We start from the raw sequence: 16,865 nt of genomic DNA on the forward strand, positions 1-16,865 counted from the left end.
ATTTAATACCGTCGCGTTCTAGATATTACGTGTCATACTAACCGTTCCATAAAACATGACACGATGTATAAGATAATTCTACGTAAAAAAATAAAATTATAGAATACAACGTGTCTTTAAAAACGTCACCTTTTATAATTTCACTTATAAAAAATACAATAAAATGAATTCAAAATTTTCGGTTTATTTTCTCGACTGCTATCTCATTCTTATTCGTAAGATTTGGATACATCTTTTGGATACTTCTTTGGATACTCTATGCGTTGAAAAAATATTTACTACATAAGTATACATACTTGATTGCTATTAGTGGTTGATTGTTTCCCTCCCTTCATCAATAAAAGTGTCAGTCATCGACCATGTATTATGTAATAAAAACTAAATACATCTGTACCTAGTTAAGTGACCTTTGATCCCTTGCTCCAGAATCCTGAAAATAAAAATATATATATTTTTAATTAAATAACAGCTTCGATATTTATGTATCATTATTATGACAGAAGTTTATGAACGTACATCTACTAAACTCAATAATAGCACTAGTTACGTTATACAACGAGGAAAGTTGTAAAATTGTAAAATTGTAAAATGGGGATTCAAACTTTGAGCATCCGAACACCTCAAAGAACGTTCAAATTCGTTTAAAACGGAAATCAATGTTCCTGAATTACCGACAAAGGTAAAAGCACCGTAAGTCAGCGCACTCTGCATCGTAAAGTCATATACTAAAACGCGTAACTGTGGTACTAGAAAAATTTAATAAAAATTTACTACTGGAACCTTTCGCGCACGCTCTTATCGAGGCTTCGGCCATAAACTTTAAAAGGATTAAATGAAACTCGCAGCCCTCGCAACAATGTTTTCTAACGTTGGCAATCACGGTTGGAACTTAGCCATGTGGACGCGTGTTACGAATAAGGGCCAATTATGACATAATACCACATTATGTGTACTATTAAATGCGAATATGTACAATATGATTAATGCACTACAAAACATCGTTGCACCGTTCCGTTTAATTATACTATGTTACATTATAACATGGTGTACTGTTATAAATAACCTATACAAGGTTATTCAACCCTGAGAATTTGAAACCCTTTAACTACGTGGCTTTTCCTAAAGAGAGCGCATCGATGCAAGAGTTGGCCATTTTTGGCGCAATATTACAAAGTAATTTGAACTCCTTCCAAAATCTCTTACGAAAGAAAAAACTTTAAAGTAACAAAATTATACAAAATGCATATCTTGATAGGATTAAATGCACAGGAAACGGAAATACGAAATTCAAAGAGGGAGTTTAAGTCTTACTGCCGCCCACACTTTTAATAAAATTCTAAGAGGATAGTATATCAGTAAGTGCTGGAATTTCTCTACATCCCTGCAACAGCACGAGACATTTGAGCGTCAAACTGTTTAGCAAAGCGTAGTTTGCACCCTTTGCACTTAATCCCCTCAATTACATAACAGAAGCAGTGACCGGGAGCGCTGCTAAAGAAGCGCTTGCCTGCCAAAGGGTCAAAGGTATACTGCAAAGCCCTCGGATTAAAGTGTTTAAATCTTTACGTGACAATAGTGTATTTATATTTTGTAACAACGAAACATGCCGCGCAACAATGATGTCTTAAACGAGAATCTTTGTTTCCTTTAATATGTATATGTGTGTGCTCAATCGAACTTCAATTCTTTTAAGTATCCACGTACTTATATCGAACACGTATCTACATACATACAAATATAACATATAATATATACATTATATTTATATCATTGCATAATATTTGTTTTCTGTACAAACCTAACGAAAAGATTGTACCCGCGAGGCGCGAAACTGAAAGTTCCTATGAAACACTGTAGTTTTCCCATGAAAACTACAGGAAACCGCCTATAGTTTTTCTTCTTATCATTAGAAGGCGTAGAAAATATATAGTTAGCATACACAGTATGCAGAAATCGATCTCACATGTGAGAATGCACGAACCATCGTCGATCTATTATTAAATAATTAAATAAATAGCCTACTTTGCAAGATTATCATCCGGTATAATCGAGTCTGACTTATTAATAGAACTTCCGATCGATTGCCACCACCGATATCGGAAGTTCTCAAATATTATTTTTAAAAATCAACGTAGAATCGTTCCGTTCTTGTTTCATCTTTCACCAGCCGATTCTCTTTCACAATTAACGAAACAGCGCAAAAAGGAATTATTGAAAAATGATTGCTCATTAAAGCATGATGCGATTACCGGAAGTTAAGCAGAATTTGATGCTTGCATTTTATAGGCACACGAATAAAAACTCGTTAAAACAGTTACGCGAAACTTCACAAATTGAAATAAAATTGCTTCTTTGAATAAAGGCACTTCTCTCACCAAAATTTTACATTTTTGCTACGCCCGTCCTTTCACTGTCATCAACACTTATAGGCATTCCATTCTGCTTTTGTTAAAAAAAAACTATGAAAAATATCCGACTACAAGTAAACCAGCAATAGTCTGCCCACAAATTCGCAGTGAAAAAACTGAACGTCGTTTCCGCTTCTACCAATCACGATAAAATCGCTTAAATGAAACTCGAACGATATAGAGAACATAGCATGCACGTAACGAATACGTTAATATTTCATCTTCCTCAATTTAAAAATTGATATGGCTTACTACCTGTCGCATGCGAAGAAACCACCCACCCGTGGAAATTAAGACTAAAAATTGCCATAAAATCTGAGAATCGCGATATTTAGCAAATAAACATATAGAACCTCATTAAAAAACGACGAGTCAAGCAGATGATCGAGGAAGAAAAAATCTTTTAAGGACATCGATCGAGTCCATTCAAACTGTTTTATCGTCGAACGATCGATAAACGAATCGCGTGTTACTTTTGTACACAATTGAAGATTGCACGTTACATTTTCATTCACTCTTCCGAGATTATTTACAATATCAAACTCGCAAGAAGTGTTTCCCTGTCATCGTTACATAGCTCACGACTACTCAACAAGCACCCTCGCTCAACGCTTTAAAAATAATCGCTTGACATCGTACATGAAACGCGAAAGGTCCCCGTCGCAAAGGGCTACCACTTAAATCACGCACATACATGGTCTATCGCGTGGCTTCGTCGCCAAAATCGATACAACCACACGCAGCTTCGCTAAGTAAGAGTACAGGCAATGAATTCGCAACTTTCGCAGACCCTTTTTTGAGACGTAAACGCTGGCTGAAGTTAAACAAAAAAGGGAAACTCCTCGAGAAGAAAACCTTCAACCTTTTAGGGCTCTATATAAGACTATACAAATATTTAAAAAATGCATGTTTAAGAAATTACAATAACATTTATACACAAATCAATCTTCTTCGATTCCTTTTGAACAGTTCTTTTGATATGCAACTTATTACGATGTAAATCAACGATTTGAAATTCTCTAAAATTAATCTTATAAAAAGTAAAACAGTCCACGCAGTATTTTCCAAAATTTAAGCTCAATAAGCCCGTGAAGGGTGATAGTTGCGAATTTTCATTGCCTAATGCAATCCACTCCACTTAACTTCAAGCAGAGACATATTTTACACGCGATATACTTTATTCATCGTTTTTGTCCGGTAATGTGATTACAGGCATTAAAAAAAAAGAAATGAGAAGACCTTAATGAGGTCGATCTCGTTCTACCCTTTGTCACTGTACAAAGAAAAGGTAATGATAACACTAAGAGCTATACAATATGTATTTATACATTCCTGTGTTGGTCGCGTGGATGTCGCGTTACAAGTATTGCGCGTGAAGTACATACGAATCGATAAACGTTCTACATTCTTTCCAAATCCGCACTGGTTTGCCCTTTAAAGCATTCGAGGGGTGGAATTAATAGAGTCTCAATGATATACTAATTACATGTACTAAGCAAATGAAACTGACCTCTCTGAAATGCTTCTAAAAATATATTGTTCGACCAATATTAAACTCTCAGTTTACCAACAAACCATGTCATACAAAATGTGAAACAAATAAAAATGATGTTTAGAAAATAATACATCTTTTGTCTATATGAATTTAATGACTGAATTAAATGATTTGGTTCTGAAATTATAGTATCAGAGAACAAAACGAACTAAGAGCTAATTTTTTTTTATTATGCGTAGACGGATCAAAATAGATCCATAGTAAAATTTTGAAGATTTTTACAATCGACGAATTTCCCCATCTATAAATCTTCATCTTACAATCACAAGTGTTGATTGTCTAAAAAACAAAATCTTCAAACAGACAAAGTAAGTATAGATTCGTGTTCTGATTATGAATCTATAAATACTTCGAGTCTATGAGTAAAACGAAAAGTAAGTCCTCATAAGAGTTCTTCAAAAGAGAAACAAAATGTATGAAATAGAAACGCTGATTATTTAGAGAAAGAGAGACAAAAGAAACTACTATGGATCTACGGGACGATCACAACGATCGAGATCACGCCTATGAGTGTAAGAAGAAACTAAAAAGCGACGCTCCAGTTCCTCCGCCTCGCGCGAGAGGAAATAAAGCATTTCGATCCATGAAATACTTTAAAGGGTGAAACAAATGGGTGTTGAAAAAAATACAGAGTACATCAAGCGGGATTACGATTTTGTCGAGTGCTGGCAAGGTCCTCGGTAGATTGTAATGTTTTATTAAACAAACAATTGATTTCCAAGGATTTGTCTTGCTACACATAATTCCTGTGCGCTCGCTTTACTATCGTTATCTACATGGTCCCTTGATGATGATTCGTTTGCTCTTCGTTGGGACTTAAACTCTGCCCCTGGGACGAAATCGATGCAACTGTGAATTTGTACAATTCACAAGTCTGTTTCCTAATGATAAAAACGAAATCTCTATGAAGGTAGTGATGAAATGTACACAAATATATATATATAGGTAGTATCGTTCATTGTACTCTCTAGTGCTAGTGGAAACGGTCCATCGAGTTTTCTTATCGCAAGCAATAAACTCGGGGAAAAACGTTCAACTTAACGAAGCGGAAAAAAATGAAATGAAACGGAAAACGAACTAGCGACTGAGCAAACGAATCACTACCAACAGAACTTGTCATATGTATATATACTTTCTCTTTTTACAATTGTTTTTATTCCACAATGGAACACGAAAAAATGTATAAACCGTTACAAAGAACAGAATTTCGTTGACCCATCTATTCGTTATAAACCTCGTTTTCGCGACGAATCGAGAGTATCTATGCTTCTTCGATTATTTATTTGTCGACAACACAAGAAAGAGCGAGAACTGTATCTACAACTTACTCCAGAAATAAACAGGGGAAATGTACGAGAGGTGGACCAGAACATAAACATTGCATTTTTATTAATACAGTTTAGAAGGTTCATTGACATGCCTGTTTTGTATAATCAAGCCCCGACGATCGAAACGTAGACGAGTAGACGTACGAGAAACAGGCAATTAGCGTATATTTAGAGAGACAAGTGGAACAAACAAGCAACCCGTGAAACGAATTCTGACTATATATGTAATATTTTTGAGACCGATTTTTCTTGCTCCCATTTCTACACATTTCGTTTATCCTCCCATTCAGATTAATTTCGAAGAACGAAAAGGATACTTCGTCTGAACGAATCTCTTTCACGGGTCAACCCACTTGACGGATAAATATTTGCTTGTACTGGTGTTAACACATACGTAAAACAAAAATTTCATTGCCTTACATAAAATCCTATATAAGGTAATACAGCTATTATCGAAGCGACTACCATCGATGACACGCAGGCTTGTCAACATATCGACCGACATGTGTGAACGTCGAGGATTATCGCGTCAACGTCGAATGAGTTGACAGCCGCTTCAATAATACATCTAGATCTTAAAAACAAACGTGTATACATGGTACATGTGAGAGTTCGAGCTTTCCGAGAGTGTGTACGTGTACATCCCTTATATCTATGTATTTATATAGTTTATTTATATATGTATATAGGCGAATCAATCGCACAGAAACGTGGAACCTTTGTCGTGGAAGATCTCACCACCATCTGGGACTACCAGCTTTTCCCCACACCTCAGCCCTCTCTCAAAAGAGATGCACACAATATCAAGAATGCGACAATTCATGGGTAGTATGTACAGAATACAAAAAACGATCGTTAAAAGCGGTGCAAATCTCTTTCTTGGTATAAATTTCAGCGAAGGATTTCGGAAATCCGACACTCATACACTCTCTTTACCAATTGTTCCCCCGGCCTCGACCTCTAAAACCGTTACCCCTAAATTGTCCGCCACGTTTCAGTCCTCTTGGCATAAAGTTGCCAATTGCAGGACCACGGGGTCCTCTATCCATCCAAGGAACTCTGGGTCCACCTCTGAAGCCTCTGCCTCGCGGTGGGCCACCTCTCCAAGGAGGGAATGGAACAGGACCACCGAGACGCGGTCGGAAATTCGACCCCATGGGTCCGTCAAAGTCGTACATGCCAGGATGCGACTCTGCGGAAGCCTGTGGTATTGGGCCGTTCAGACCAGAGTCAGAACCAGTCGGTGTCTGAGGACCATTCGACATGGCCCTTTTTTTACTAGGATTAACATCGTTCTGCTCATCGAAGCCACCGTTCGTCGACGGTCTTTTAAGTTCGTTGCTCGATGCAGGATTCACCAAATCTTCCATTTGTTCCGGTTGTTCGGAGAAGTTAATCTCCTGTCCCGGATTTTCGATTGATTCACTGCTGTCGCAAGTCTTTTCAGAAATCAGGGGCTCCGATTCCACATGCTCTTCGTATTCTGATATGGGTACGTACTGACTGTGTTGAGAGTCTTTGGAGTCCGTTATCACGGGTACAACCGTCACTTGATTCATGTGTTGTTGATCTTCCACATCCGTAGAGGACGGAGGTTCCGGTTCATGATCGAGGTTTGATCCACCTGGATAGATTGACTGCTGCTCGAGATCACGGGAATTCGGAGTACCGTGCAACGATCTACGATCCTGCGATAAAGTGTGAAGATTTTCCTCCTGTTCCACAGGCCCATGTTCTATATTTGTTGGGATATCCTTGTCGTCTGGAAGCCCTATTGGCATACCATCTTCATCAAGAATGACCACAGTGTCAGGTGGTTGTAATAATAAAGGTCGACTATTCGGCAGGATTTCTGGGGACGATCTATGATGCTGATCTTGTGTCCGTGATTTTCGATTGTTTTGGATATTCCTTTGCTTGTTGTGATCGTCAGAGTATCTGTCCCGTCGATTCCTGGGGAATCCTCGACTACCGCGACCCCCTCTATCGTTCCGATGGAACGGCATGTCCCGATGTTGATGTTCCGACAGCTGCGAATACCTGCCACGCATTTGTGATTCGCTAAGGAAGTCTTGATTGGACCTGATATTATGATTATCACGATATTCAAAATCCTGTTGCGAAAACTCAGATTGAGTTTGATGCATTTGATGAAACTCCTGCTGACCGAAATCTTGTTGATTTTGCAGAAAATTCGGTGGTGGCCTGTTCTGATGAAAGTTCGATTGGGAAGGGAGAAAATCTGCTGATGGGTTATGTCGAAAATCGGACTGGTCTTGATGAAAAGATGGTTGATTGGGGTGAAACTGAGGTGGTGGAGGTGGAGGCGGAGGAGGCCCTGAATGCATCATGTGCACGTCCTGTATCATTTGACCATGAGATCCAGGCATTTGGCCAGTAGGAAGTGGAATCATACGCATATCCATGTCCATATGTTGGGACGTTGCTGACGGATTACCGATCCTCAAGTCTCTGTCTTGCGATCTCACGTCAACCAATACCCTTCCCTTTGGCTTACTGTCAGTCTCGTCGTCCGACATTTCCATATCGACGCTTTCCACGATGTCACCGGGTTGCATGTGTTGCCTGATATCACATCATAAAGCATTATAATTTGAAACGTTATAAACATTGAATCGTATTAAATCATTATATTGCACTGCTATATCTTACCGATAATCTTGATCCCCCGTTGACCACAAATTACTACTATTAGGTAACGTGCTCATAGAGTTGTCATTGATATTATGATTCGCCGGACTTCCTGTTAAGCTGATCAAGTTACGATGATCAACATCTGCAGCTTTCATCAATCGATACGGCAACTGATTTTCCACTGTCATCGGAATTGGTATTACCCTGAAAATTTATATTTAGCAATACATGCACGAATCTACATTTTATTTTTCGGTACTAAATAAATAGTCTAAATCTTTCACTCTTCACCTATGATCTACATCTCCCGCAGTACTTAAAAGAGATTCTTGGGGTTGGGGATCATCGTATTCTACTGGATCTTGAAATCCAGCTTTTTCATACATAGGCGGTGATTCTGGTGTCTCCGATAAAATTTCACTTTTTACTCTACCAGGGTTTACCCACGTGGATTCATTGTTAGAATCCCACCTATCTGTATCTCCGTCCATCCATGTTTTCGTTTTTTCGTCGCATTCTCCAGGCCAAGTAGGATTCATACTATTTTTGCCTGAAGATATAGCGAAATCCGCTACATTAGAAAGTATATGTTATTCAAAGGTCAAATTGTCCCGTTTTGTGTATTCCAAAGTAAGCTCACCCTTTTCTTCCCACTTGGCTGCTTCCTTCATAGTTTCACTGGGGGGAGTCCATGTAGGAAATTTGGGTGGTAATTTGTTATAACAGTTTTCATCATCAAGAAAGATGGGTGGAGGTAACGGCGGGGGTGGTAAAGGATTCACAGTGTTATTATTAGTAGGACCATCGAAAGGTACTATATTGCTTTGACTGTTTTGACTCGAATACGGGGAAGGGGTATGCGACTCACTGGACAAGTTTCGAACAGGTAAAGGAGTACTGTGAGTCATTTGACAATTGTTTACACCTATCGGCGTATTCTGATGTCCCATCATTCTTGAGATCACAGGGGTTACAGTATGTTGCCCTAATACAGGCGAATGTCTATAATTGGAACGCTGTGGAGATTCCACTTGTGATTCAGGAATATCCAGTCCAAGACCCGGGATTCCACCAGGGTCTTGCGTTCCGTCAGAAGAAGGAAGAACGGTTTTTAAGAAACTAGAGATATTGAAGTCTGCATTATTACTTTCATTTTTAGAGGGCCTCATGTTGATTACTTCTATAGGCTTAGCCTGAAAAAAGTATGCAAAACTGATTTGATGTTTTAATTAGTAATTACTATATATCTTAATTAAACGTACCTCTAACGAATCATTATATTGTTGTGACAATCCAGTCGGCGTTGACGATCTTTCATTAAATATGTTTCTCTGTAGATCAGAAAGAAATACATTATAACAACAATAAAATTTAATGAAATTAATATGTTACTCTAAACATTATGTCTTACCATATTGCCAAAATCCATATTTCCTCCCATAAAGGAGGAAAAATTATTCGTAAAATCACCAGAATCATTTCCTTGGCCCAATTCAGGAGCTGGTACAGGTACAGGATCGTAGTCATGTGAATATGAACCATACATAGATGGTGGAGCTACATCTATCATTCCTAATTGATTTTGAGACTGATTTTCATCTCCTGGTAGTTCTATGTCACTATCAGGACTTGGAGATGGAGCATTCACATCTGGTGATGGAATTGGAGAAACCAGTGTTGGTAAAAGTTCATCCAATTTCTTTTTCAAATTTTTTACACGACTACCAAAATTTCTGTATGCCTTTATGTAAAGAAATAAGGTTAGATATTTGTAAATATTGATAATTACAATGGAAACCAACTTCTTTTTTTAATGTACTTACATTAGTAACTATTTTAACTTCCCCTCTTTGAGTTTCATAAAACTGATCAGCTTGTTCTAATAACTCAAGAACTTGTGTCCTTTCCCTAATTTCTGCTTCCAAAGCACGAACATAATTTTCAACATTTCTCACTGCCAGATCAACTTCCTTCTCTGCATCCTCTACTCTTCTTCGATCTTTCAATGAAGCACACAATTCTTCTGCATTTTCTATATCAATATTACTGTCCCTTAAATCTCTTAACCTTGCATCAGTTGCTTGTTCTAATGTAGCACATGATCTCATAGTAGAGATAAGTAGAGCAGCTTGAAACTCTTCTGGTGCTGATGCTGGTTGGGGTTCTAATTTCTTTTTTGGAGCCGCTGAAATTAATCCAGACAAATCCGCAAGGAACTCTTCATCATACACTTGTCTCTGATCCCATATCTTGAAGATCCTCAATATACGGTGCTTCACTTTTTCATCTCTAACCATAGTTGTAGCACGCTGCAGAGTTGTGCCCCATGACTCCACAAACTCAAAATTTTTTCTTTTTGAATATTGGATAACATCATTTGCCAGATAAAAGAGTGTCAGGCGATGCTCCACTTTTACTGTTATTTAAAAAATATGATGCCATCTTATACCAATATGATACAATAACACTTTAACACAAACAACATTTATATGAAGCATAATTAAAAATAATCTTCCCTAATTTTATGATTATAATCTCTAGTGGTAAAAAACTAATTATAACATTACATCTAACCTTGAAAGTATTAGGCTCAGAATAATAACATAAATCACACATAAAAATGATATAAAATGTTGATACTCAGTAAATATTTACTTATCTTCACTACACAAGTATTATTCATTACTCAACAGTCAAAATCCCTTATATCAGCAAAAGAATTAACATAGATGCCACAAATACCAAATATATGAAAACATAAACAACGTGATCCCCAAAATTTATAAACTAGGCCAGCATTACAATCGCTTTCCCATTGAATCAAAGAGATATAAGAACTTACCCTTCTTTAGAACCTGCAGCCATGTAGCCACAATCTTCTTATGATGTTGTCTCCTTTCCAGACACCAAGCTGAGAGACCCTGTATAGACTCCTGCGAATCCTTCAGTGTATGAAGTCTTCGCTCAAAGAGCTCCACATCAAAGTCACTTGCTGCCATTGTGGATTAAAACAATTCGCTTCCTGAACTTTTTACGAACTTAATTCAACGTCACGTTTTAACGTGAACCACCGAGAGGAACACGTGCAACGTTGTTCTGGTACCATAGGTATAACTTCTACCTAGCCAATCAACCTAACCAAGCAGTGTCGCTAACACATCAATCATTGGGGCTATTAAACCTTAAAAACGTTCATCAGGTTCAGATCATTTTCCTCTTTGAGTCACAATGTTGTGGTTCAGTTCGACAAATCGTGTTCCGCACAAAAAACAACAGAAATCTTTGAAAACCACTCGATTCGGAGTTCGTACGATCCACACGCTGAAGACACCGCTTTCGCGTCGGTAATAATACTCCGACAAACTTCCCCGATTCGACAAACGAATCTGTCGTAATGATAATTCCATACACTTCCTTTTATCATGCACACAACATGTCAACTTTCGCCATGTATTTCAAAACTATCGTATTTCTGTGCGACCGATCTTGAAAACAAGAGTCCGCCATCTTTTCGGAACCAAAACACGAGCGCGCAATGGCCGGCGCGATTTTCTACGATATACATATATAGATCGAGACGAAATTCGGAAAGAGCGTTTCCGCAAGATGCTTTGCGTTTCGCTTTCAGGTTTTTCCAGTAATAATTCTGTTAAATAATCCCTTCTTCAGGTAAACATTTATCACCATAATCATCCTCTTGTTAATTACAGTAGCAAATTATTAAGTAGTTCAATTGCAATCGTTCTTTCGCTAATATTGCGTTAGTGCTTTGACGTTTCATCAGTGTAGTAAATTGTTGAATTGTTGTATGCTATCATTACAGTAAACTTATTGCACACTCTAGATCATAAAGATTCGATAATAAGTACTTAAAAATTTATAATGAAATATTTGTTTACAGTTAAGTAGCAAATATTACTTTATTTCATTCAAATTCATTATACCCTGAAGTTAGTCTAATGCTCTCAAAGTCGCATGAAATTACTATTTTGATTGCATTGATATAGCGTGTTTACAAACGTTATTCAACAATTGCACGTTTACAGAGGGAACCGAATCCGGCTGACACGGCCAGCGACATCTTGGGAAGAACAGTTGCAACTGCTCTAATGCTGATACGCACGATGTGTTTTCCGATTGAGTCTTCGATCGCCTTACGATCATTCACACTTAGCAGTTGAGCATTGATGATCGTAAAGTAGCTTTGTCATTGACGGATGTTATTTACTTTTTTTTCATGATTAGATATTTACATCAGAGAGTAAAGTTCATTTGGTTTTACGATATTTATTAATAAGCTACTGCACGTCAGCACATAACTGTAGTGACTTCGTTACGAGTTGCAATTACGGCCGTATTATTTATCACACGAATTTCGCTTTCTCCAAGTTTCACCTCGAAAAGATTTGTTCAAGATGTCACAGAAAATGAAGGTTTACGTTGTTGGTGTCGGCATGACGAAATTTGAGAAACCAGGAAAACGGAATGATTTCGACTACCCACAAATGGCAAAGGAGGCAGTCACGAAAGCTTTGCAAGATGCACATCTTTCTTACGATTCCATAAAAGCTGCTTGTGTTGGATATGTTTATGGAGACTCCACCTGTGGACAACGAGCATTGTATGAAGTCGGTATAACTGGATGCCCCATATATAATGTGAACAATAATTGTTCCACTGGCTCAACTGCTCTGCTCATGGCAAAACAAATTATCGAGGGTGGTTCTGCGGATTGTGTATTGGCTGTTGGCTTTGAAAAAATGGAAAGGGGCTCTTTAATGTCTAAATTCATGGATCGTACAAATCCTATGGATAAGCATGTAGAACTGATGGCTGAAATTGCTGGTGAGACTGTGACATTATAACAAATTAATATATGCATATTTGGAAGTGGTGTTTTTAACATTTGTTTATTTACTACATAATTGAAATGTAAATGAATTTTGGTTTCAGGTATGAATGAAAGCCCAATTACTGCCCAATTATTTGGAAATGCTGGATTAGAGCACATGAAGAAATATGGCACAAAACCTGAGCATTTTGCAAAGATTGCTTACAAGAATCATTTACATTCCACGAACAATCCCTACTCTCAATTCCAAGAGAAATATAGTTTGGAGCAAATAATGAATTCTCCTAAAGTATTTGGTCCTCTTACTAAACTTCAATGTTGTCCAACATCTGATGGTTCAGCTGCTGTAATTCTTGCCAATGAAGCGTTTGTGCTTAAGCATAAGCTAGAAGCACAAGCTGTGGAAATTTTGGCAATGGAAATGTCTACAGATTTACCTTCTACTTTTAAAGAGAAGAGTGCTATTAAGCTTATTGGGTGAGAATAAAAAATCAATTTGTTTTACTGAATCTAAGCTTACTTAGAAAAATAAAAATAATCTATATTATTGTTTTGCATTTTATAGGTATGACATGACAAAGAATGCAGCAGAAAAAGTATTCACACAAACTCCTTACAAGCCAAGTGATGTGAACGTTATAGAGTTACATGATTGTTTCTCATCAAATGAGCTCATTACTTATGAAGCTTTGGGTCTCTGTTCACCTGGTCAAGCTGGAAAATTAGTTGATGCAGGAGATAACACATATGGTGGAAAATATGTGGTAAATCCTAGTGGAGGTTTAATCTCAAAGGGACATCCTTTGGGAGCAACAGGACTAGCACAATGTGCAGAACTCTGTTGGCAACTTCGTGGTCAAGCTGGCAAAAGACAAGTGCAGAATGCAAAACTCGCACTGCAACATAATATAGGCTTAGGAGGAGCAGTAGTAGTTGCTCTGTATCGTTTGGGTTTCCCTACTAAACAAGCTGCTGTTAAAAGTAACGTCGTAAGTGGTGCTCCGGATCCAAGTCAGTTCAAAGCAAACGTATTGTTCAAACTATTAGAAATTGCGATGCAGGAAGATGAAGAGGATCTCATAGAAAAAGTGCGTGGAGTATACGGGTTTAAGGTAACAAACGGACCTGGTGGTGCAGAAGCTTATTGGGTTGTGGACGCTAAAACGGGAAAAGGAAAGGTCGAGTATTATGGGAAAACTAAACCCGATGTTACAATTATAATTAGTGACATGGATATTACCGACTTTATATCTGGAAAACTAAATCCACAAAAAGCCTTTTTCCAAGGAAAAATTAAGATTCAAGGTAACATGGGAATGGCAATGAAACTGATTGATTTACAAAAACGGGCTGCTAAGAAAATCGAAGCCCTACGGTCTAAATTGTAAAATATGAAAACTTTTCGATGAGCTTTATTTCGATATTCAAAACTATATATGGACATAATGTCGATAAGATCATGATTTTCAAGGATAAGAGGTGAGAGATTGTAAAGTAATATATTACGTAATCGTGCAATCCAGAAATTCTCAATTTAAATCTAAATTCAAATCAATTATACACTCATCTGGATACCTGAAATTGTAAATTATAAACGTTTTCATTCTTGTTATATATGTGTATAAGAAATTTCACTATGAAAGAATATAGAAAAAATAGAGGACAAAGAAATAGGAAGTTTATAAATTTTTATATGCATTACTAGTTAATATTTCAAGTTGGAATTCTATTTTTATAGAAAAAAAATTGATTTCAATAGTAAGGGGCATCAATAAAGTAGATGCATGTGTAATGTATGTGTGATGCACCTAAATTATTGTTAATCTTATTGAGCATTTAAATGTATTGCAAATCAATTGCATTATAAAGTCTATGTAATCTTGTGCCTATAGATATTCATTGTATCCATCATAAATCAGATTAATTTACATCCAAGATTGTTTACTTACGTTTTCTGTTAATTTTTGTAATAGACAGTTTAATATGTGATTCGTGGATTAGATGATAAATTTAAAAATTATATCATTGTTATTTTATAAATATGCATAAAGCATAAATAATAATTATTTTTATATTAGGTATTTTTCAATACCTAAAAAATAGATATTATTTTTTTTAATCCCTTGTTATTTATATTAAAATACTTTATAAGAATTCAAATCAATTAGAAAAAGGAAATACAAATTTTATATAGAAATATTGTATTACTACATTGATTTGCATTCTTATTGAAAATAGCGAATATAAGCATTTTTTGGTGCAACACACTGATGCATTTTTACTGTTGAATTGTTAATAACATAGTGGTCACAAGCAGGGTGCGATAAAAATGTTATATATAATTTTTTATAAGGACGGGTGTAGGTTTTTATACTTATTACCAGATTCTTTTTATCACTGAAATAAATAAAATAAAGAAATCTAACATGAATCTGTTTTTATTCCAAAATATTTACCTTTCTCGTTTAAATCGATTTGATAATTAAAAATGGTAATAGTTATTATCGTTTAACCATTTATCATTTATATATATGCATGTTTAAAAATCAAGCAATTTATTTTATTTTCGTTTTATTTAAAACTAAATTAGGCAAGATAAAAGCAAAATCAAACACTTTAAAAAATACTATAAATCAATTTTACGTGAATAATGCTATCTGTTATAAATACATATAACATTACTGGTTGACTTTGAAACACTTCAACAGTTTTATTGAAACCGGTTTCCTTTCCTTTCCAAATATAATTATTGGTGCAAAAGGTTAATGATTGTAAATTCAGGTATCATTAGTAATGCAAATATGAAAATCAATTTGCATACCGTTTTGCAAAAATAAAATCACATATTTCTTTCATGGCAATACGTTTCCTAAACAAATAGTCTACAGTCTACATATTTGTTTGTTAAATTTCTTAAAATATTTTTTTAATTAAAAGCTACGTTTAATTTTATAATTTTCTCTATTTAAATTTTAATTATTTAAATATGAATATAGAAAAGTATTCATAAATGGTAATGTATATACATCGACGAAATGAAACAGTCTATAATGTTCTCTTTGCAATAAAAATATTGAATAATAAAATAACTGGAGATAAGAAACAAAAATTTACGCATTCTTAAAACAAGAAAAACGTGATTTGTGTGTATATTCCATACCCGAAACAGATAATATATATTTTATAAATCACATTAATATTATACAAAGCGTATAAATAAGAGAAAAATATCATATAAACATAGGCTTAAAGATGCTTTATTTAAAAATTATAAGAAAACTATAAAATAACAACGGAGTAGTCTTCATTCGATGTACGAACAAAATTTAACATACATTTATCTAATCTGTCACACAAGCTATATTTACTAATTTAAATCGTTGTAAATAAGCAATGTGATTCGTATAAACATCAATAATGATTATGTAGTATCAACATGCCGCGAGAACTTTCGCATTATTTTCAATACGCGTAACAACCATCAATGGAGATATGAGAATTCAATTCAAATGTAATGTACGAGCAAAAAATTTATTAAGGAATTACTTCGAGTTTACTTCTTACCAGAGCAATTATAACTTATAACTGCACATTTTCTCGGCTTTTCTAAAAAATGAATTGGAGTAAAAATTAGAAAATGTACCAGTATCTAGCCGTTAAAAGTTACAGCTACAATTAGATGTCTGTCCTTAACGATGAATAGGTGGAGAAGCATAAACCGCTTGGTTTGCAAAATCAGCAAATATCACGTCACTCAATTTTTACTTGTGGGAAACATTAAAAGAAAAAGTTTACAAGACAAAAATTATCTCGCGCAAAGTACTCGTAAGTCATTCATTGAAAGTAAAGAAAATCAAGAAGTTCTTATAAATTTTGTATTTATAAGAAAAGACAACCCTTTAAAATGACATTAACGTAGATAGGTAAATATTGTCAATTTGTCTGTTATTATTTCGTATTTTTCTTACAATTTTTTTAATAAAGTATTTCCGAGTCCAGATTTATTTGACATTTTTCTTTTATTTTTGCTCATAGAATATACTGATACGTTCCACCGAAAAAAGTGA

General features: G+C 35.7%; 2 protein-coding genes across 3 annotated transcripts; one reads left to right on the forward strand and one right to left on the reverse strand.

The window, feature by feature from the left end:
• Positions 1-998: 998 nt before the first annotated feature.
• LOC143188477 (uncharacterized) lies at positions 999-11,432 on the reverse strand. 2 transcript variants are annotated; one of them, XM_076392764.1, is made up of 8 exons: positions 10,789-11,432; positions 9,770-10,362; positions 9,358-9,687; positions 9,209-9,277; positions 8,587-9,139; positions 8,238-8,496; positions 7,965-8,150; positions 999-7,877 (listed from the first exon to the last, which is right to left on the reverse strand). In XM_076392764.1, the coding sequence occupies exons 1-8, from the start codon at positions 10,943-10,945 to the stop codon at positions 6,224-6,226; spliced, it is 3,801 nt and encodes a 1,266-aa protein (XP_076248879.1). In that variant the 5' UTR covers positions 10,946-11,432; the 3' UTR covers positions 999-6,223. The 2 variants fall into 2 exon arrangements, with proteins under 2 accessions (XP_076248879.1, XP_076248878.1); XM_076392763.1 differs by having other exon boundaries at positions 8,238-8,517.
• A 685-nt stretch (positions 11,433-12,117) lies between these two features.
• On the forward strand, positions 12,118-15,229 carry Scpx (Sterol carrier protein X-related thiolase). Its single transcript, XM_076392294.1, has 3 exons — positions 12,118-12,791; positions 12,900-13,275; positions 13,364-15,229. The coding sequence occupies exons 1-3, from the start codon at positions 12,362-12,364 to the stop codon at positions 14,184-14,186; spliced, it is 1,629 nt and encodes a 542-aa protein (XP_076248409.1). The 5' UTR covers positions 12,118-12,361; the 3' UTR covers positions 14,187-15,229.
• Positions 15,230-16,865: the final 1,636 nt, after the last annotated feature.

Source organism: Calliopsis andreniformis, chromosome 2 (assembly GCF_051401765.1).
Source record: "Calliopsis andreniformis isolate RMS-2024a chromosome 2, iyCalAndr_principal, whole genome shotgun sequence".
In the NCBI taxonomy this organism is placed as follows: Eukaryota; Metazoa; Arthropoda; class Insecta; order Hymenoptera; family Andrenidae; genus Calliopsis; species Calliopsis andreniformis.

Coding starts and splice junctions, on each gene's coding strand:
- LOC143188477 (XM_076392763.1), bottom strand. CDS start 10,945: ATGGCAGCAAGTGACTTTGATGTGGAGCTCTTTGAGCGAAGACTTCAT. Junction 8,151..8,237: donor GCGGGAGATGTAGATCATAG/GTGAAGAGTGAA, acceptor ATAAATTTTCAG/GGTAATACCAATTCCGATGA. Junction 7,878..7,964: donor ACGGGGGATCAAGATTATCG/GTAAGATATAGC, acceptor ATGTGATATCAG/GCAACACATGCAACCCGGTG.
- Scpx (XM_076392294.1), top strand. CDS start 12,362: ATGTCACAGAAAATGAAGGTTTACGTTGTTGGTGTCGGCATGACGAAA. Junction 12,792..12,899: donor ACTGATGGCTGAAATTGCTG/GTGAGACTGTGA, acceptor TTTTGGTTTCAG/GTATGAATGAAAGCCCAATT. Junction 13,276..13,363: donor AGTGCTATTAAGCTTATTGG/GTGAGAATAAAA, acceptor TGCATTTTATAG/GTATGACATGACAAAGAATG.